Genomic DNA, 23,331 nt, shown 5'->3' with positions numbered 1-23,331 from the left:
TTAAAGAACTAGCTGATAAGCCTTTGTCCAAACCCTCTTGGAGAAAGGACAATATCCTAGGAATCATAACCTTACTCCATGAGTAACTCTTGGATTCACACCAATAAAGATATTTACGCCATATCTTATGGTAAATTTTCCTGGTGACAGGCTTCCGAGCCTGTATTAAGGTATCAATGACTGACTCGGAGAAGCCACGCCTTGATAGAATCAAGCGTTCAATCTCCATGCAGTCAGTCTCAGAGAAATTAGATTTGAATGATTGAAAGGACCTTGTATTAGAAGGTCCTGCCTCAGAGGCAGAGTCCATGGTGGAAGAGATGACATGTCCACTAGATCTGCATACCAGGTCCTGCGTGGCCATGCAGGCGCTATCAGAATCACCGATGCTCTCTCCTGTTTGATTTTGGCAATCAGTCGAGGGAGCAGAGGAAACGGTGGAAACACATAGGCCAGGTTGAAGAACCAAGGAGCTAGAGCATCGATCAGCGTTGCTCCCGGGTCCCTGGACCTGGATCCGTAACAAGGAAGCTTGGCGTTCTTGCAAGACGCCATGAGATCCAGTTCTGGTTTGCCCCAACGATGGACCAGTTGAGCAAACACCTCCGGATGGAGTTCCCACTCCCCCGGATGAAAAGTCTGACGACTTAGAAAATCCGCCTCCCAGTTCTCTACGCCTGGGATGTGGATCGCTGACAGGTGGCAAGAGTGAGACTCTGCCCAGCAAATTATCTTTGAGACTTCTAACATCGCTAGGGAACTCCTGGTTCCCCCTTGATGGTTGATGTAAGCCACAGTCGTGATGTTGTCCGACTGAAATCTGATGAACCTCAGTGTTGCTAACTGAGGCCAAGCTAGAAGAGCATTGAATATTGCTCTTAACTCCAGAATATTTATTGGGAGGAGTTTCTCCTCCAAAGTCCACAATCCCTAAGCCTTCAGGGAGTTCCAGACTGCGCCCCACCTAGAAGACTGGCATCTGTTGTTACAATCGTCCAATCTGGCCTGCGAAAGGTCATACCCTTGGACAGATGGACCCGAGAAAGCCACCAGAGAAGAGAAGAGAATCTCTGGTCTCTTGATCCAGATTTAGTAGAGGGAACAAATCTGAGTAATCCCCATTCCACTGACTTAGCATGCATAATTGCAGCGGTCTGAGATGCAGGCGCGCAAATGACACTATGTCCAATGCCGCTACCATTAAGCCGATTACTTCCATGCACTGAGCCACTGACGGGCGTGAAATGGAATGAAGGACACGGCAAGCATTTAGAAGTTTTGATAACCTGGACTCCGTCAGGTAAATTTTCATCTCTACAGAATCTATAAGAGTCCCTAGGAAGGAGACTCTTGTGAGTGGTGATAGAGAACTCTTTTCCACGTTCACTTTCCACCCATGCAACCTCAGAAATGCCAGAACTATCTCTGTATGAGACTTGGCAATTTGAAAGCTTGACGCCTGTATCAGGATGTCGTCTAGATACGGAGCCACCGCTATGCCTCGCGGTCTTAGAACCGCCAGAAGTGAGCCCAGAACCTTTGTAAAAACTCTTGGGGCAGTGGCCAACCCGAAGGGAAGAGCTACAAATTGGTAATGCCTGTCTAGAAAGGCAAACCTTAGGAACCGATGAGGATCTTTGTGAATCGGTATGTGAAGGTAGGCATCCTTTAAGTCCACTGTGGTCATGTACTGACCCTCTTGGATCATGGGTAGGATGGTCCGAATAGTTTCCATTTTGAATGATGGAACTCTGAGGAAATTGTTTAAGATCTTTAGATCCAAGATTGGTCTGAAGGTTCCCTCTTTCTTGGGAACCACAAACAGATGTGAATAAAATCCCTGTCCTTGTTCCGTCTGCGGAACTGGATGGATCACTCCCATTACTAGTAGGTCTTGCACACAGCTTAGGAATGCCTCTTTCTTTATCTGGTTTGCTGATAACCTTGAAAGATGAAATCTCCCTTGTGGAGGAGAAACTTTGAAGTCCAGAAGATATCCCTGAGATATGATCTCCAACGCCCAGGGATCCTGAACATCTCTTGCCCACGCCTGGGCGAAGAGAGAAAGTCTGCCCCCCACTAGATCCGTTTCCGGATAGGGGCCGTTCCTTCATGCTGTCTTGGGGGCAGCAGCAGGCTTTCTGGCCTGCTTGCCCTTGTTCCAGGACTGGTTAGGTTTCCAGGCCTGTCTGGAATGAGCAACAGTTCCCTCTTGTTTTGAAGCGGAGGAAGTTGATGCTGCTTCTGCCTTGAAATTTCGAAAGGCACGAAAATTAGACTGTTTGGCCTTTGATTTGGCCCTGTCCTGAGGAAGGGTATGACCCTTGCCTCCAGTAATGTCAGCAATAATTTCCTTCAAGCCAGGCCCAAATAAGGTCTGCCCCTTGAAAGGAATGTTGAGTAATTTAGACTTTGAAGTCACGTCAGCTGACCAGGATTTAAGCCATAGCGCCCTACGCGCCTGGATGGCGAATCCGGAATTCTTAGCCGTTAGTTTAGTCAAATGAACAATGGCATCAGAAACAAATGAGTTAGCTAGCTTAAGCGTTCTAAGCTTGTCAATAATTTCATTCAATGGAGCTGTCTGGATGGCCTCTTCCAGGGCCTCAAACCAGAATGCCGCCGCCGCAGCAGTGACAGGCGCAATGCATGCAAGGGGCTGTAAAATAAAACCTTGTAGAATAAACATTTTCTTAAGGTAACCCTCCAATTTTTTTATCCATTGGATCTGAAAAAGCACAACTGTCCTCAACCGGGATAGTGGTACGCTTTGCTAAAGTAGAAACTGCTCCCTCCACCTTAGGGACCGTCTGCCATAAGTCCTGTTTAGTGGCGTCTATTGGAAACATTTTTCTAAATATAGGAGGTGGGGAAAAGGGCACACCGGGTCTATCCCACTCCTTGCTAATAATTTCTGTAAGCCTTTTAGGTATAGGAAAAACGTCAGTACACACCGGCACCGCATAGTATCTATCCAGCCTACACAATTTCTCTGGAATTGCAACTGTGTTACAGTCATTCAGAGCAGCTAATACCTCCCCAAGCAATACACGGAGGTTCTCAAGCTTAAATTTAAAATTAGAAATCTCTGAATCAGGTTTCCCCGAGTCAGAGATGTCACCCACAGACTGAAGCTCTCCGTCCTCATGTTCTGCATACTGTGACGCAGTATCAGACATGGCTCTAACAGCATTTGCGCGCTCTGTATCTCTCCTAACCCCAGAGCTATCAAGCTTGCCTCTTAATTCAGGCAATCTAGATAATACCTCTGACAGGGTATTATTCATGATTGCAGCCATGTCCTGCAAGGTAATCGAGGTAATCGCTATGGGCGTCCCTGATGTAATTGGCGCCATATTAGCGTGCGTCCCCAGAGCGGGAGGCGAAGGGTCTGACACGTGGGGAGAGTTAGTCGGCATAACTTCCCCCTCGACAGAACCCTCTGGTGATAATTCTTTTATAGATAAAGACTGATCTTTACTGTTTAAGGTGAAATCAATACATTTAGTACACATTCTCCTATGGGGCTCCACCATGGCTTTCAAACATAATGAACAAGTAGGTTCCTCTGTGTCAGACATGTTTAAACAGACTAGCAATGAGACTAGCAAGCTTGGAAAACACTTTAAAACAAGTTTACAAGCAATATAAAAAACGTTACTGCGCCTTTAAGAAACACAAATTTTACAAAATTTTGAAATAACAGTGAAAAAATGCAGTTACACTAACAAATTTTTACAGTGTATGTAATAAGTTAGCAGAGCATTGCACCCACTTGCAAATGGATGATTAACCCCTTAATACCAAAAACGGAATAACAAATGACAAAAACGTTTTTTAAACAGTCACAACAACTGCCACAGCTCTACTGTGGCTTTTTACCTCCCTCAATATGACTTTTGAAGCCTTTTGAGCCCTTCAGAGAAGTCCTGGATCATGCAGGAAGAAGCTGGATGTCTGTGTGTGTAATTTTTGCTGTGCATATTACATCAGTGGGAAGCCTCAGGGAACTGTTTCTAGGCAAAATTCAAGCCAGCCATGTGGAAAAAATTAGGCCCCAATAAGTTTTATCACCAAACATATGTAAAAAATGATTAAACATGCCAGCAAACGTTTTAAAAACATAATTTATGCTTACCTGATAAATTTATTTCTCTTGTAGTGTGTTCAGTCCACGGGTCATCCATTACTTATGGGATATATTCACCTTCCCAACAGGAAGTTGCAAGAGGATCACCCAAGCAGAGCTGCTATATAGCTCCTCCCCTCACATGTCATATCCAGTCATTCGACCGAAACAAGACGAGAAAGGAGAAACTATAGGCTGCAGTGGTGACTGGAGTTTTAATTAAAATTTAGAACTGCCTCAAAAAGACAGGGCGGGCCGTGGACTGAACACACTGCAAGAGAAATAAATTTATCAGGTAAGCATAAATTATGTTTTCTCTTGTTAAGTGTGTTCAGTCCACGGGTCATCCATTACTTATGGGATACCAATACCAAAGCTAAAGTACATCGATGATGGGAGGGACAAGGCAGGAACATTAAACAGAAGGAACCACTGCCTGTAGAACCTCTCTCCCAAAAACAGCCTCCGAAGCAGCAAAAGTGTCAAATTTGTAAAATTTTGAAAAGGTATGAAGTGAAGACCAAGTTGCAGCCTTGCAAATCTGTTCAACAGAGGCCTCATTCTTAAAGGCCCAGGTGGAAGCCACAGCTCTAGTGGAATGAGCTGTAATTCTTTCAGGGGGCTGCTGTCCAGCAGTCTCATAGGCTAAACGAATTATGCTACGAAGCCAAAAAGAGAGAGAGGTGCCCAAAGCCTTTTGACCTCTCCTCTGTCCAGAATAAACGACAAACAGAGAAGAAGTTTGCCGAAAATCTTTAGTTGCCTGTAAGTAAAACTTCAGGGCACGGACTACATCCAGATTATGCAAAAGACGTTCCTTCTTTGAAGAAGGATTAGGACATAATGATGGAACAACAATCTCTTGATTGATATTCCTGTTAGAAACTACCTTAGGTAAAAACCCAGGTTTAGTACGCAGAACTACCTTGTCTGAATGAAAAATCAGATAAGGAGAATCACAATGTAAGGCAGATAACTCAGAGACTCTTCGAGCCGAGGAAATAGCCATCAAAAACAGAACTTTCCAAGATAACAGCTTAATATCAATGGAATGAAGGGGTTCAAACGGAACACCTTGAAGAACTTTAAGAACAAAATCCGCCATTCTAGACATATTGCCCCTCACCCATCTCCCATTACCTCTATGCCTGGCCTACTGGCAGGCTTACAGGATACCCATCCACTGAAATGGGCTCAACTTGGAGTTCATGTAATCTCAGACCTCTGGCTTCCACCACCGGAAAGAGGATTCAGAACCGTCTCTCAGTTAGGGGCGGATGTGGCCTTATCCCATATTCTAAAATTCGAACACCACAGAATCAAAAGCTTTTTGACCAGTTGGGGCTTCAAGCCTCAGTTAGCCCGCCCATTAACCCCTTGGGAGACCACATGGAGTCAGGGAAACAGGCTATGTCGACCTCTCTCCAGACACTATACTCTCTTAGACTCTAACCTAAATTCGGAAACAACTCCCCACCTTTTGAAGTGGGAATCCTTACTTGATAAACCACTTACAGAAGAGATTTGGGGACATACTCTTGAGCGTACCAAAAAGGTCATACATTGCACTACCTTATTTGAGACTTATTATAAATTGTTGGCTCATTGGTACTATGTACCTACCAGGTTGGCTAAAATATTTCCTAGTACGTCCCCTTACTGTTGGAGAGGATGTGGTCAGAGAGGGGACCCTCTACACATTTGGTGGGAATGCCCCAAAATCCGCCCCTTATGGATAAGATGCTTTAGGGTTCTTCCCAAATTGGGAGTATCATTACGTAGTTCCCCGGCAGTAGCCCTACTACACATAGGTGTCCACACTATCCCTAAGCATCATGCTTACATAAGCATTTACCTTTTTATGTCCATTAAACACCTAATCGCTTGTGACTGGAAAAAAAGAGTCCCCGCCTAGCTGGACTAGAGTCTGCTCTTATATGGCCTACCTATATACCATGGAAAAAGACATCGTTTATAAATTAGGTAACTCCGACCTTTTTGAGCTTACATGGGCTGACTGGAAAGATTCATACGACACCACCTGGAAACCTAACGTCTTGTCCCCCAGTTAGCTACCCACTGGCGACATAAGGTCTTACCTTTGGCTTAGTATACATGATATTGGATGGCTTACGCGCCACACTCGCCCATGACTAACTACACCCCTCCTCCTCTCTTCCCATCCCCCTACCTTACTTTTAGATTCATTCCCTTTCCCCTCTATTCCTGAGCTGAGAGACCTTGGAGTCTCCTTCATACAAGATATAAGGTATCATAATGGTGTATGACTGCCTACTGAGTTTTTGGCATCGTTTAGAACAGAGTTTTATCTATTTTTACTATGTAAGATTATACTGCTTTGAGGACAGTCTGTGCCCTCACATTGTTAATTTATATTTACTCGATTTTTTTTCATTTGTATTAATGACAGATTCAATAAAGCTTTTTGTAAAATAAAAAAATAAAAAAAATAAAAATAAACTTTTGATTGAAGAAATAAACTAAGTATAAAACACCACAGTCCTCTTACGACCTCCATCTTAGTTGAGAGTTGCAAGACAATGACTGGATATGGCAGTGAGGGGAGGAGCTATATAGCAGCTCTGCTGTGGGTGATCCTCTTGCAACTTCCTGTTGGGAAGGAGAATATCCCACAAGTAATGGATGATCCGTGGACTGGATACACTTAACAAGAGAAAGAGAACCTTCTAAGATAACAATTTAAATGTCAACGGAATGCAGAGGCTCAAACGGAACCTGTTGCAAAACCTGAAGAACAAGATTTAGGCTCCAAGGAGGAGCCCCAGATCTGAAAACAGGAACAAAAGGACTGCACGTCTGGAAGCTCAGCCAGTCGTTTGTGCAATAAAACCGACAGGGCCGAAATCTGTTCCCTCAGGGAACTAGCAGAAATGCCCTTCTCCAGCCCATCCTGGAGAAAAGCAACCTTAACTCTGTGCCAGGAAAAACCACGCTCTTCACACCAGAATAAGTAGGTCTTCCACACCATGTGGTAGAGAAGCCGAGTAACTGGTTTACGAGCTTGAATAAGAGTATCAATGACACTCTCAGAGAAACCTCTCTTGGCTAAGACAAAGCGTTTAATCTCCACGCAGTCAGCCTCAGAGATTTTGATTAACAAATGGACCTTGTATCAGCAGGTCTCTGCGACAAGGTAACTTCCACGGACGAGATGAGGACATCCCCACTAGATCCCCAAACCACGTCCTTCGCGGCCACGATGGAGCAATCCGGATTACTTATAGCCGCTCCTGCTTGATGCGAGCCACCACTCAAGGAAGAAGAGGTAATGGAGGAAGATATATGAGTTTGAACCTCCAGGGCACTGCATCTATTAGATCCGCTTGAGGATCCCTCGACCGCGAACCGTACATGGGTAGCTTGGTATTGAGACGGGATGCCATGAGATCTATCTCCAGCGTCCCCCACTTGCTGCATATCTCTGTAAACACCTCAGGATGGAGAGACCATTCCCCTGGATGGAAGGATTGCCTGATGAGAAAATCCGCCTCCCAGTTGTTCACACCCGGAATGTGGATCGCTGACAGCAAACAGCTGTGGGCCTCTGCCCACTCCAGAATCTGAGATACTTCCATCATCGCCAAGGAACTTCTCGTTCCCCCCTTATGGTTGATGTAAGCCACTGAGGTTATATTGTCTGATTGGAATCTGATAAACTGGGACGAACCCATTAGTGGCCAAGCCTTCAAAACCTTGAAGATTGCCCGTAGTTCCAAAATATTGATCGGGAGGGAGAACTCCTGAGTCCACAATCCGTGCCTTCCTGGCACCCCAAAAAGCTCCCCATCTGAAAAAGGCTTGCGTCCGTAGTCACAATCTCCCAGGATGTTCATAAGAAGCATGTCCCTCGGGACAGATGATCTGGACAGAGCCACCAAAAGAGTGATTCTCTCAACCGGCTGTCTAATACAATCTTTTGAAAGATCTGAATGATCGCTGTTCCACTGCCTCAGCACGCACAGTTGTAAAGGTCTGAGACGGAACCTGGCAAAAGGAATGATGTCCATGCAGGACACCATGAGACCAATAACCTCCATACACTGAGTCACAGAAGGACTCAAGGAGGTACGGAGGGCAAGTCATGATGAAGGTAGCTTGCAGCGTCTCTGGTCTGTTAGAAATATCCTCATGGATATGGAGTCTATTATAGTACCCAGGAATTCCACCCTGGTACTTGGGATAAGAGAACTCTTTTCCAAGTTTATCTTCCATCCATGTGATCAAAGAAGACTGAGAAGGGACTCCGAGAATTCTTCCGCAAGACGAAAGGATGGTGCTTGCACCAGAATATCGTCCAAGTATGGGGCTAATGCAATACCCTGAGTTCTGGCAACGGCTAGAAGAGCCCCCAGAACCTTCGTAAAGATTCTTGGAACAGTAGCTAGGCCAAACGGAAGGGCAATGAACTGGAAGGGCAATGAAATGGAAGTGCTGGTACAGGAATGCAAACCTCAGGAACTGAAAGTGTTCCCTGTGGATTGGAACATGAAGTTAAGCGTCCTTCAGATCTATAGTGGTCATAAACTGGACTTTCTGAATTAGGAAAGATGGACAGTATCATCTCCATCTTGAAGGAAGGGACACTGAAAAATTTGTTTAAGCACTTTAGGTCCAGAATTGGGCGGAAAGTTCCCTCCTTCTTTGGGACCACAAAAAGATTTGAATAAAACCCCAAACCTCTCTCTTCGATAGGCATCGGGACAACAACTCCTAAGGAGGATAGATCCCCTACTAGCACCCTAGAAAGGCATCCCTCTTTTCTGAACAAAGGTATACAATATGGATTGATACTTAACTTTAATGGTGGAACCACAGACAATCTTCTGTATCTTAATCTCCCATAAATAAAGTTAGATACTGGAGGATGTCATAGTTAATTATCTTTTGCACATTATAGAATATTATTATTCCTTATATACAGGCAATATAATATGAGACCAGAAAATAGTAAATAATACATTTTCAATTATAACATTTTATCCAAAAGTTATAACACTAAACTTTTTTGGAATTTTTATACAAAGGCAGCAATTCTTGTATCTTTATTTAAGCCCCAATGGGTATATGTTTTCAACATATGTATCCATTTTAATTCCCTTTGATCTAGTTGTTTAGCAAGGTTACCACCTCTCCAATGTAGTTTAACCCTTTCAATTCCTATCCAAATAAAGGATTATTTTGTAAAAAATTGACAAATACTGCAATGCAGGGGAAGGGAAGTAAAATGGATACATATGTTGAAAATATATGCCCATTGGGGCTTAAATAAAGATACAAGAATTGCTGCCTTTGTATAAAAATGCCAAAAAAATTTAGTGTTCTAACTTTCGGACGGGAAGCTGTGGACTCTTCCCGTCAGAAGAAAAGAAAATTATCAGGTAAGCATAATTTACGTTTTTCTTCTTAAACGAGAAAAGTCCACAGCTGCATTCATTTATTTTGGGAAATACCACCCAAGCTACAGAGGACACCGAATGCAAACAAAGGACGGTTACAGAGGGTGGCCCCTTTGAAGGGCACCACAGCCTGAAATTACCCAATACCCGATAAAAAAAAACTAACACAAGGGGTGAAAAACTTGAAAAGGACCGAGTAACTGCCCATCAGTTAAACACCTGCAAGGCAGTTCTAGAGACTACTCAGAATCTCTAGAATCCATTGAGCACAAAAAAAACCCTGAGGAACCAAGCCCTGGGAGCTTTCTGATCGCACAGAGGTAACCCCTGACTCAAAGAAAGAGAACTTACCTAACCTCGAAAGGGAAAACGGAGGACCGATTAAGGATCCAAACTACCACCAACTATGGTAAAAAATCCCCAAACAACTAAAGCAAACCCAAAAGTTGCAAAAGATAGCCACCCAGGGAATGACACCCTAGAAGGACAAGGACCAAGGATCAACTCCACACCTATGAAGAGCGATCACAAGAAGAACCAAGGTCTACTCTCAGTTCCCTAACACAACACCATACAACTTATGGTGCTTCAAGGGAGCTACAGGCTCCTCCCTGGACCATAGTTTAGCAGACACAACCGTTAAAAGTAGGCAATATAAGAAGAAACCAATTTGGAGCAGAAGTAATTCGGAGCCTGTGGACAAGGATAAAAACAAACTAATTATCCTATCCGAAAAAGGCTATCATGTGAAAACACCCAGCCACCTCTGAGCTCCAGCCTCAAGGCAGCAAGGTTGACCCTAAGCCATTGTGGGAGATCAATCCACAGAGAATGTCGAAAAATATTGACGGCAACTCTCGCCTTAGAAGAACATCCAACACCAGCAGCATATGAAAGCAGTGGAGGGATGAAACACTGTGAACCCCCTGCCGAAAGCAGGAGACTAGATTAGAAAGCTGCCACAGCAGGTTTCAAACTCGAGCCTACAGCTACTAGGCAGGGTAGAGATACCATAGGCTACCTAGACCTGCATCAACTGTAAGTACACGGTCAAGACTCAGCAGAGCAGACAGATCCCCGACCCCCACTCCGAGGAAACGGACCCAGTCCAAAAGGGATTGCCAGCATCCGAAAACAAAGAATATAAAATTCATTGAACCATACCTCAGAAGAAAAAGGAGGGCCTAAAAAGGGAATGACCCCCTGGGGGAACAACTCTGACCATTATTTACATTTCGCTTGCAACCCCAAGCCATGTCAGAAATACTACGTGCTCGGGTTCCAGAACCCCTACACTGCTCCCACCTAAGAGGCACCACTCCCAAACCAGGGAGATAGACACTAAACTACAGAGTCCCAGTACCAGAATCCAACCCCAGGACCTCTTGCACGCAAGAAGGACAGAACCCCTTGGAAACGAGAAGAGAAGGACCTCGGGGCCTCAATGGAAACTGTATTCAGAAACCTCCCCGGAGGAGGACAAACGCAAAGGAACCACTTCCACAGCCATAGGCATGGAGAAGAGATGAGAGAATGTTGAAACCAAGTGATAAGAGACCATTCGGCCATACCGACAGCTCAATGGAAACCGACAACCAAAAGCCCACATCAAGGTGCAATAAAGGCCCCTGACGATCACTGTCAGATCCCACCGGAAGACAGCAAGCTAACCCTCAGGTAGATACCAGAAGGGACAAGCGGATGTTACAAACCTAGAGGTTTGAAACTGAACCGACATGGACCGATCCATATCCGGACTCCAAATTCTCAGACTGTAACATATCTCAGCCTAATGTCACTATCCCTTTAAGAAATCCTTTTCTGACTGCTGCATTTGGGCAGTATTCACATTCAGCCTGCCTGCCTGATTAATCATTCATGCACCTGATTACCTCAGCCTCTTTTTAAGCCTTCTCAGGTCTAATGTGCCTTGCATTAACATTGAAGTTGTGATCCTGAACAGAGGTCTGTGACTGTTTCCTGCATGAACTTAGCAACTATTCCAAGATACAGCATTTCCTATTACCTATGCAAAATATCATCAAACCGCAAGTATCAAAAATATCTCCATTCTGTTTCCTGGACACAGCTACTTAACAATCTCTGAACTTTATTATAATTCAACTATGCTTTTGCTTACCATCACTCTCTAATTACAACAGCATCTTACTCAGAACTTTATAACTATTTCTCTGCTACAAGTTGTCATTGCTGAAATATCCTGCTGCAAATATGTTAACATATTCTGAACTCTGCATCTATGTGTTCAATTAAAAGCTTTCCTGTGATTCTCCAATATATGTTCAAACAGTAATTAATGCCTTAAAACTTAACTTTCACCTGTGCTGCTCTGCTAATTACTGACATACAGCTCATTATAATAATATGTACTGTGAACCTGCAATAGACCAAGTTTGCATCTAAATGCACAAACAGTAATTAATGCCTAAACTTGCAGCTTGTCTAAGTACCTGTGCAGCTGTGCTTTAACTCTGACATACAGCTTAATATAATATTATGTACTGTGAACCTGTAACAATCCTTAGTTTGCATCTAAGTGTCAAACTTTCACCAGATTACTCTGAAGCCTGAACATTCCACTTTGCTATATTTCTCTCTCATTGAATCCTGCAGTTACTTCTATTAACTAACTATAAGTCACAGTGAACTCAGAATATATTGTATACAAATGTTGCACTCTCCATTTATTCTACAATAACTTCTAGCAACTATGAATCACAGAATATCATCTATCCACGTCCAGGATACTCTTCCCCGGGTCAGGGGTCGGTGTCTTCAAATCCCTACCACTGCCCCGAGGGTCTGTTTCCTGAGCGCATGTACACCGGATCATGACACAGACAAGAGACATGGTCATAAACTAGACCCCCAGAACCCGAGACCGGTTGAAGTTCAAACCCCCTGAGGAACTCCCAAGTTACCTCATACGGAGAAGGGCACCTTGGGCAGTGCATCCCACATCCCAATGTCCCTGATCATTGTAGGCCTGAAAGAGATTGAGACACAAGAGCCTAAAAAGACATCTTAACAGGCCTAAGAAAAGGGCAACCAGCACCCAGAGGAGCGTCTGAAACCAGGACCCTCTTCATGTAACCCCCTAAAGGCAAGATCTCTTGCGGAGTCGAAGGGGAACTCCCCCACTAAAAGTCACGTGATTACATGGAACAGGCTCCATTGGAAGGATGAAAAGCCGAGTCAGCCCAGCCGGATTTGACCAGTGACTTTGGGTCTTTAGAACAGGCTTTATTGAAGTCAGGGTGTTTTACCAACTGAGCTACCTCTCCGGCCTACAAGCATCAGTTAGTTAGCAATTAGTCTGGATGGTTTCGCAGAAAAACTTTCCCTGCTGCTCTAGACTCTAACTTTCATCAATACTCTCACTGAGAGGTTGACATGACTACTTAAAACTCCAGTCCTATCTCGAAGGGCAGATACCCTTTTTCAGGACTCTCTGAATCTTCTGCCACTTCTCTGCCATCTCCTAACGTGACTAAAAGGCAAAGAATGACGGGGTAATGAGGAAGTGGGAGGAATATTTAAGCCTTTGGCTGGGGTGTCTTTGCCTCCTCCTGGTGGCCAGGTGTTGTATTTCCCAACAGTAAGGAATGAAGCCGTGGACTCTCCCTATCTTAGGAAGGAAATTAGTTTCCCTTAAATGTGTTTTCAAAGATGTGTTAGACCAGCTTCAGGGTATAAATAAATAGGAAATTGTGTTTATTTTTGTATATGAAAATAGCAGTTTTATGCTCTGTGAACCCATTAAAATTAACTAAGCTTGTAAGGAGAGCAGACTTCCTTATCTTTTCACTCTATATACACACACGCTTCCATATTTTATTTCTGCTTGTATATACATAGCCCAATAAATAGCAAGAACAATTGAAAATGAATATTTTAGCACAGGGCTCGACAACCCCGGGTGCTAGGAAGACATTGGCACCAAAAAACAGAATTTATGTTTACCTGATAAATTACTTTCTCCAACGGTGTGTCCGGTCCACGGCGTCATCCTTACTTGTGGGATATTCTCCTCCCCAACAGGAAATGGCAAAGAGCCCAGCAAAGCTGGTCACATGATCCCTCCTAGGCTCCGCCTACCCCAGTCATTCGACCGACGTTAAGGAGGAATATTAGCATAGGAGAAACCATATGGTACCGTGGTGACTGTAGTTAAAGAAAATAAATTATCAGACCTGATTAAAAAAAAAACCAGGGCGGGCCGTGGACCGGACACACCGTTGGAGAAAGTAATTTATCAGGTAAACATAAATTCTGTTTTCTCCAACATAGGTGTGTCCGGTCCACGGCGTCATCCTTACTTGTGGGAACCAATACCAAAGCTTTAGGACACGGATGAAGGGAGGGAGCAAATCAGGTCACCTAAATGGAAGGCACCACGGCTTGCAAAACCTTTCTCCCAAAAATAGCCACAGAAGAAGCAAAAGTATCAAACTTGTAAAATTTGGTAAAAGTGTGCAGTGAAGACCAAGTCGCTGCCCTACATATCTGATCAACAGAAGCCTCGTTCTTGAAGGCCCAAGTGGAAGCCACAGCCCTAGTGGAATGAGCTGTGATTCTTTCGGGAGGCTGCCGTCCGGCAGTCTCGTAAGCCAATCTGATGATGCTTTTAATCCAAAAAGAGAGAGAGGTAGAAGTTGCTTTTTGACCTCTCCTTTTACCGGAATAAACAACAAACAAGGAAGATGTTTGTCTAAAATCCTTTGTAGCATCCAAATAGAATTTTAGAGCGCGAACAACATCCAAATTGTGCAACAAACGTTCCTTCTTTGAAACTGGTTTCGGACACAGAGAAGGTACGATAATCTCCTGGTTAATGTTTTTGTTAGAAACAACTTTTGGAAGAAAACCAGGTTTAGTACGTAAAACCACCTTATCTGCATGGAACACCAGATAAGGAGGAGAACACTGCAGAGCAGATAATTCTGAAACTCTTCTGGCAGAAGAAATTGCAACTAAAAACAAAACTTTCCAAGATAATAACTTAATATCAACGGAATGCAAGGGTTCAAACGGAACCCCCTGAAGAACTGAAAGAACTAAATTGAGACTCCAAGGAGGAGTCAAAGGTTTGTAAACAGGCTTGATTCTAACCAGAGCCTGAACAAAGGCTTGAACATCTGGCACAGCAGCCAGTTTTTTGTGAAGTAACACCGACAAGGCAGAAATCTGTCCCTTCAGGGAACTTGCAGATAATCCCTTTTCCAATCCTTCTTGAAGGAAGGATAGAATCCTAGGAATCTTAACCTTGTCCCAAGGGAATCCTTTAGATTCACACCAACAGATATATTTTTTCCAAATTTTGTGGTAAATCTTTCTAGTTACAGGCTTTCTGGCCTGAACAAGAGTATCGATAACAGAATCTGAGAACCCTCGTTTAACAAGCAGGTCTCGTCTCAAAGGTAGCTTCCAAGGTGGAGCCGATGACATATTCACCAGATCTGCATACCAAGTCCTGCGTGGCCACGCAGGAGCTATCAAGATCACCGACGCCCTCTCCTGATTGATCCTGGCTACCAGCCTGGGGATGAGAGGAAACGGCGGGAACACATAAGCTAGTTTGAAGGTCCAAGGTGCTACTAGTGCATCCACTAGAGCCGCCTTGGGATCCCTGGATCTGGACCCGTAGCAAGGAACTTTGAAGTTCTGACGAGAGGCCATCAGATCCATGTCTGGAATGCCCCACAGCTGAGTGACTTGGGCAAAGATTTCCGGATGGAGTTCCCACTCCCCCGGATGCAATGTCTGACGACTCAGAAAATCCGCTTCCCAATTTTCCACTCCTGGGATGTGGATAGCAGACAGGTGGCAGGAGTGAGACTCCGCCCATAGAATGATTTTGGTCACTTCTTCCATCGCTAGGGAACTCCTTGTTCCCCCCTGATGGTTGATGTACGCAACAGTTGTCATGTTGTCTGATTGAAACCGTATGAACTTGGCCCTCGCTAGCTGAGGCCAAGCCTTGAGAGCATTGAATATCGCTCTCAGTTCCAGAATATTTATCGGTAGAAGAGATTCTTCCCGAGACCAAAGACCCTGAGCTTTCAGGGCTCCCCAGACCGCGCCCCAGCCCATCAGACTGGCGTCGGTCGTGACAATGACCCACTCTGGTCTGCGGAATGTCATCCCTTGTGACAGGTTGTCCAGGGACAGCCACCAACGGAGTGAGTCTCTGGTCCTCTGATTTACTTGTATCTTCGGAGACAAGTCTGTATAGTCCCCATTCCACTGACTGAGCATGCACAGTTGTAATGGTCTTAGATGAATGCGCGCAAAAGGAACTATGTCCATTGCCGCTACCATCAACCCGATCACTTCCATGCACTGAGCTATGGAAGGAAGAGGAACGGAATGAAGTATCCGACAAGAGTCTAGAAGTTTTGTTTTTCTGGCCTCTGTCAGAAAAATCCTCATTTCTAAGGAGTCTATTATTGTTCCCAAGAAGGGAACCCTTGTTGACGGGGATAGAGAACTCTTTTCCACGTTCACTTTCCATCCGTGAGATCTGAGAAAGGCCAGGACAATGTCCGTGTGAGCCTTTGCTTGAGGAAGGGACGACGCTTGAATCAGAATGTCGTCCAAGTAAGGTACTACAGCAATGCCCCTTGGTCTTAGCACAGCTAGAAGGGACCCTAGTACTTTTGTGAAAATCCTTGGAGCAGTGGCTAATCCGAAAGGAAGCGCCACGAACTGGTAATGTTTGTCCAGGAATGCGAACCTTAGGAACCGATGATGTTCCTTGTGGATAGGAATATGTAGATACGCATCCTTTAAATCCACCGTGGTCATGAATTGACCTTCCTGGATGGAAGGAAGAATAGTTCGAATGGTTTCCATCTTGAACGATGGAACCTTGAGAAACTTGTTTAAGATCTTGAGATCTAAGATTGGTCTGAACGTTCCCTCTTTTTTGGGAACTATGAACAGATTGGAGTAGAACCCCATCCCTTGTTCTCTTAATGGAACAGGATGAATCACTCCCATTTTTAACAGGTCTTCTACACAATGTAAGAATGCCTGTCTTTTTATGTGGTCTGAAGACAACTGAGACCTGTGGAACCTCCCCCTTGGGGGAAGTCCCTTGAATTCCAGAAGATAACCTTGGGAGACTATTTCTAGCGCCCAAGGATCCAGAACATCTCTTGCCCAAGCCTGAGCGAAGAGAGAGAGTCTGCCCCCCACCAGATCCGGTCCCGGATCGGGGGCCAACATTTCATGCTGTCTTGGTAGCAGTGGCAGGTTTCTTGGCCTGCTTTCCCTTGTTCCAGCCTTGCATTGGTCTCCAAGCTGGCTTGGCTTGAGAAGTATTACCCTCTTGCTTAGAGGACGTAGCACCTTGGGCTGGTCCGTTTCTACGAAAGGGACGAAAATTAGGTTTATTTTTTGCCTTGAAAAGGCCGATCCTGAGGAAGGGCGTGGCCCTTACCCCCAGTGATATCAGAGATAATCTCTTTCAAGTCAGGGCCAAACAGCGTTTTCCCCTTGAAAGGAATGTTAAGTAGCTTGTTCTTGGAAGACGCATCAGCCGACCAAGATTTCAACCAAAGCGCTCTGCGCGCCACAATAGCAAACCCAGAATTCTTAGCCGCTAACCTAGCCAATTGCAAAGTGGCGTCTAGGGTGAAAGAATTAGCCAATTTGAGAGCATTGATTCTGTCCATAATCTCCTCAAAAGGAGGAGACTCACTATCGACCGCCTTTATCAGATCATCGAACCAGAAACATGCGGCTGTAGCGACAGGGACAATGCATGAAATTGGTTGTAGAAGGTAACCTTGCTGAACAAACATCTTTTTAAGCAAACCTTCTAATTTTTTATCCATAGGATCTTTGAAAGCACAACTATCCTCTATGGGTATAGTGGTGCGTTTGTTTAAAGTGGAAACCGCTCCCTCGACCTTGGGGACTGTCTGCCATAAGTCCTTTCTGGGGTCGACCATAGGAAACAATTTTTTAAATATGGGGGGAGGGACGAAAGGAATACCGGGCCTTTCCCATTCCTTGTTAACAATGTCCGCCACCCGCTTGGGTATAGGAAAAGCTTCTGGGAGCCCCGGCACCTCTAGGAACTTGTCCATTTTACATAGTTTCTCTGGGATGACCAACTTGTCACAATCATCCAAAGTGGATAATACCTCCTTAAGCAGAATGCGGAGATGTTCCAACTTAAATTTAAATGCAATCACATCAGGTTCAGCCTGTTGAGAAATGTTCCCTGAATCAGTAATTTCTCCCTCAGACAAAACCTCCCTGGCCCCATCAGACTGGGTTAGGGGCCCTTCGGAAATATTATTATCAGCGTCGTCATGCTCTTCAGTATCTAAAACAGAGCAGCCGCGCTTACGCTGATAAGTGTTCATTTTGGCTAAAATGTTTTTGACAGAATTATCCATTACAGCCGTTAATTGTTGCATAGTAAGGAGTATTGGCGCGCTAGATGTACTAGGGGCCTCCTGAGTGGGCAAGACTCGTGTAGACGAAGGAGGGAATGATGCAGTACCATGCTTACTCCCCTCACTTGAGGAATCATCTTGGGCATCATTGTCATTATCACATAAATCACATTTATTTAAATGAATAGGAATTCTGGCTTCCCCACATTCAGAACACAGTCTATCTGGAAGTTCAGACATGTTAAACAGGCATAAACTTGATAACAAGTACAAAAAACGTTTTAAAATAAAACCGTTACTGTCACTTTAAATTTTAAACTGAACACACTTTATTACTGCAATTGCGAAAAAACATGAAGGAATTGTTCAAAATTCACCAAATTTTCACCACAGTGTCTTAAAGCCTTAAAAGTATTGCACACCAAATTTGGAAGCTTTAACCCTTAAAATAACGGAACCGGAGCCGTTTTGAACTTTAACCCCTTTACAGTCCCTGGTATCTGCTTTGCTGAGACCCAACCAAGCCCAAAGGGGAATACGATACCAAATGACGCCTTCAGAAAGTCTTTTCTAAGTATCAGAGCTCCTCTCACATGCGACTGCATGCCATGCCTCTCAAAAACAAGTGCGCAACACCGGCGCGAAAATGAGGCTCTGCTTATGCTTTGGGAAAGCCCCTAAAGAATAAGGTGTCTAATACAGTGCCTGCCGATATTATTATATCAAAATACCCAGATAAAATGATTCCTCAAGGCTAAATATGTGTTAATAATGAATCGATTTAGCCCAGAAAAAGTCTACAGTCTTAATAAGCCCTTGTGAAGCCCTTATTTACTTGCTGAATAAACATGGCTTACCGGATCCCATAGGGAAAATGACAGCTTCCAGCATTACATCGTCTTGTTAGAATGTGTCATACCTCAAGCAGCAAGAGACTGCACACTGTTCCCCCAACTGAAGTTAATTGCTCTCAACAGTCCTGTGTGGAACAGCCATGGATTTTAGTGACGGTTGCTAAAATCATTTTCCTCATACAAACAGAAATCTTCATCTCTTTTCTGTTTCTGAGTAAATAGTACATACCAGCACTATTTCAAAATAACAAACTCTTGATTGAATAATAAAAACTACAGTTAAACACTAAAAAACTCTAAGCCATCTCCGTGGAGATGTTGCCTGTACAACGGCAAAGAGAATGACTGGGGTAGGCGGAGCCTAGGAGGGATCATGTGACCAGCTTTGCTGGGCTCTTTGCCATTTCCTGTTGGGGAGGAGAATATCCCACAAGTAAGGATGACGCCGTGGACCGGACACACCTATGTTGGAGAAATTAGGCTTTGGCACTTTGGTTTAGAGCCCTCAAGCCACCTATAGGTGTCCCCAGCCCTGCCACCAGACTCACCAAACATTTTGGCTTGTGAGGCTGGATACTTCTAGGCCTTGCAAATGTGAAATATAATTCCAAGTTTGGCCAAAACTTCTGTGAAGCATCTTTACCAATGATGTGATACTAGGTTGGGGTAGAGGGAGTTATTGTCACTTGATTTCACTTTGCTGGCCGGAGCTGTCAGTAACATGGCAGACAATTTGGTGGTCAACAAACAGCAATTTCAAATGACAAAATAAACGTAATGGAGCAATTTAATAGATTCCAACAGGTAAAATGGATCACTCGGAACATGTTAAAGGGAAAGAAAATGTTTACAGTATACAGTCTATTTAAACCTTTAAATGCATTTGTGTCACAAAATATCCCCTATAACTTGTATGGATACAATTAAAGAACAGTATTCCAACCAATCAGAAAACTTTTTTTTCTGCCGCTTTTCAAAATTTTGCCTTTTGACTTTTGTCTGTTTCAAGCCGCATATCTTTAGTGTTAGCCCAGGTTTTTATGCTAATGTTTAAAATAAGGTAGAAATGAAACAAAGTGTAACGTAGATTAATTACATATGATCTAAATGTTAATTTATGATCACAATGTAGTTTGCAGGTTTCAACATGGTAAATTACAAAACTAATCAATATTATATGAAATTACTTGCAGACATCATTGGTTAAGTGAAAAAACCTGCATTGAAACCGACAGGTGAGTTATTAATGCAGAACTGTGCATGGCAGACGCTACCGAATTTGGCTGCACTATACAAATTAACAATATGAATAATACGGATCACATCTTTAGCTTCCATTAAGGGCTCTGAAAATTGTTGTGAACATTTATTTGAATATCCAACTATATCTCCCAAGTTTTCGATTGTTATATAAGCTTTTTTTTTAGCATAGAAGTTAAAACAAGGCACCCGTTTATTCCCTCCATTAGGGTTAAACATATTGTATATGTGGCAGGTGATTGGTGTTTACATGGTTATGCCACTCCTAATTGGCTTTCCAACTATCCCTGCTGAGGAGTTGCAATGTAGGACTAAAAAGGAAAAAAATATTTTATAATACACTGTCCCTTTAATGCGTTAATACCAGCTGCAGAATATAAAATGTATACTAAATTGCTTCTTTTTTGTATATGAAATAGCTGGTTTTATTCTTTTAAAAGTAAAATCCATTAAAATGGGTTGAGCTTGCAGGGAAATCAGATGTGCTTATTTTCTCAATTTCTGTACATACACATACTTTTTTTTTTTTAATACTATCTCTGTATACCAAAGATCAACTTTCAATTGAAAAGTAACATTTTTTTACCCTTATCTCTCCAAATCCCCACTGGGAGTGTAATATATTTTGCTGGCTATGTTTACACAGCTTTACTATAACAAATACTTAGGTATAGAAACGTTGTTTCTATAGCTAGGGATACCATAGACAAGATTAGATATTTCAAATGCTGAAATAAAGGTAAATTAGCCATTTGTAAACAATTTAATACAGTCCAGCAGGTAAAATGGATCATTGGGAACAAATTAAAAAGAGGTGAAAAGTTTATAATTGGTTCATTTAAGCATCATAATGTAAATTTTTAAACATACCAAACAGATTATACTGTGACGCCCCCCTTGTCTATTTATATTACAAATCCCCAGATGGCCTGAAGAGGGGCTGCTGTAAGTAGCAGTTCTCTGTGGCGAACTTTAAAGAGGGTAATTACGGACTTTTCCTTATCACAGAGAAAAACTTATGGTTCAGTTATATATTGATTTTTATTAATACTTTTGTATGACAGTTACACAATTTAATTAGACAGCAGTGTGCCTCCTTATGGGATATATTATAATCCTTATGTCCTTTAAAGGGCCAGTACACTTACAAAATAATGTTATATAAAACTCTGCACATAGTGCAGAATTATATAACATTAGCTTAGCGCCAACTTTATAAAGCAAAGGACTGCAGACATATTTTTTCCGAAATTTAATTTTCCAGAACTTTCCGTGACTTTTTTTCATAAGCGCTTTGCGAGCATGCTGCCTAGTCACAGCGCGCCCGATCGCGCCATTAAACTGAATGTATCTCGAACCCGCACTGGTCTGGTAGCAAGCTACATTCAGTTTAATGGCGCAATAGCATAGCAAACTATTATTTATTTTTTTACCATCAATGTGATTTTGACAACTTGATAAACTCTTGTACTATAGGAATCACCTCACCTCTAATATTTGATCGCCTTCCTGCAACCGGCCATCTTTGGCGGCGGCCCCATTTTCCTTTATGCTGCTGACATAAATACCACTGTCACTGGCAACATACTGCTGGTCCGTACCACCGACTATATTAAACCCCAACCCTAAAATAAGAGAATAAATATATGTAAAAAGTAAATCATACAACACATTTTCATTGCATACAACCGTAAACAAAAACTATCAAAGCAAAATGCAACAGCATTAGACAAAGCAACTAAAATAAACGTATTCTGTAACTAGAAGCGACATCAAATGAACACCATGAAGACTACTGTGGTTACCTTTGATTTAGAGAAATTATTTGAAAAGGGCACATAGATGATCTAAATACCAGTCATGAGAGAGTTTGTAGGAATCTTATAGAGCTAAAAAGAAATTCCATTTAATTAAATCATTTTATTTTTATACAAAATTCTTTATTTTATGAGGCATTTAACCCCAATTTGTCCTCAGAAAAACCTGTGACAGGATCCTAATTTAAAGCAACACAAAAGCACAATTTTTTCTTTAACACTTTGCTTTATTTTAGGTCTACTATATTATATACACACATACATATATATATGTATATATGTGTGTGTGTGTGTGTGTGTGTGTGTGTGTGTGTGTGTGTGTGTGTGTGTGTGTGTGTATCTCCATCCTATATAATATAATGCCAAGTATGTTTGTCCAATGCAGTCATGCACAGAAGAGACTGCACGAGGACAAACATATCTGGCCTTTAGGTTCTTACAGCAGAGCAGAGAGGGTGTGCGGAAGCAGCCGTTGCGGGGAGGGGGGGTAAGCGAAAAGACTGACAATAGGGCGTGGCCGGCGGGAGTGCCGTGACCGGGCTGGAACGGGTCGGGGAGGACCTGAGAAAGAGCTTAAAAGAAAGGAGAAGAGAAAAGAGAGGAGAGAAAAGAGAGAAAACAAAATGTATGCTTACCTGATAAATTTCTTTCTCTTGTGGTGTATCCAGTCCACGGATTCATCCATTACTTGTGGGATATTCTCCTTCCCAACAGGAAGTTGCAAGAGGACACCCACAGCAGAGCTGTCTATATGGCTCCTCCCCTAACCCCCACCTTCAGTCATTCGACCGAAGACAAGTAAGAAAAAGGAGAAACTATAGGGTGCAGTGGTGACTGTAGTTTAAAAAATAAAAACACCTGCCTTAAAATGACAGGGCGGGCCATGGACTGGATACACTACAAGAGAAAGAAATTTATCAGGTAAGCATAAATTTTGTTTTCTCTTGTAAGGTGTATCCAGTCCACGGATTCATCCATTACTTGTGGGATACCAATACCAAAGCTTTAGGACACGGATGAAGGGAGGGACAAGGTAGGAACTTAAACGGAAGGCACCACTGCCTGCAAGACCTTTCTCCCAAAAATAGCCTCCGAGGAAGCAAAAGTATCAAATTTGTAGAATTTAGAAAAAGTATGAAGCGAAGACCAAGTCGCCGCCTTACAAATCTGTTCAACAGAGGCCTCATGTTTAAAAGCCCATGTGGAATCTACCGCTCTAGTAGAATGAGCTGTAATTCTTTTCAGGAGGCTGCTGGCCAGCAGTCTCATAAGCTAAACGGATTATGCTTCTCAGCCAAAAAGAAAGATTAGTTGCCGAAGCCTTTTGGCCTCTCCTCTTTCCAGAAAAAACAACAAACAATGCAGATGTTTGACGAAAATCCTTAGTAGCTTGCAAATAAA

The 23,331-nt window shown here is 43.1% G+C and overlaps 1 protein-coding gene across 1 annotated transcript in view; it reads right to left on the bottom strand.

Annotated features, from left to right (window-relative positions):
- Positions 1–23,331, bottom strand: part of SYNJ2BP (synaptojanin 2 binding protein) — an 89,866-nt gene that overhangs the window by 12,328 nt on the left and 54,207 nt on the right. The window contains exon 2 of the mRNA XM_053697697.1: positions 21,602–21,738. Coding sequence (XP_053553672.1) covers positions 21,602–21,738 — 137 coding nt within the window. The remainder of the gene's footprint in view (positions 1–21,601; positions 21,739–23,331) is intronic.

The sequence above is a fragment of the Bombina bombina genome, chromosome 1 (genome assembly GCF_027579735.1).
Source record: "Bombina bombina isolate aBomBom1 chromosome 1, aBomBom1.pri, whole genome shotgun sequence".
Taxonomy (NCBI): Eukaryota; Metazoa; Chordata; class Amphibia; order Anura; family Bombinatoridae; genus Bombina; species Bombina bombina.
Note: the sequence above shows the minus strand (reverse complement) of the source record. Positions and strands in the feature narration are given on the sequence as shown.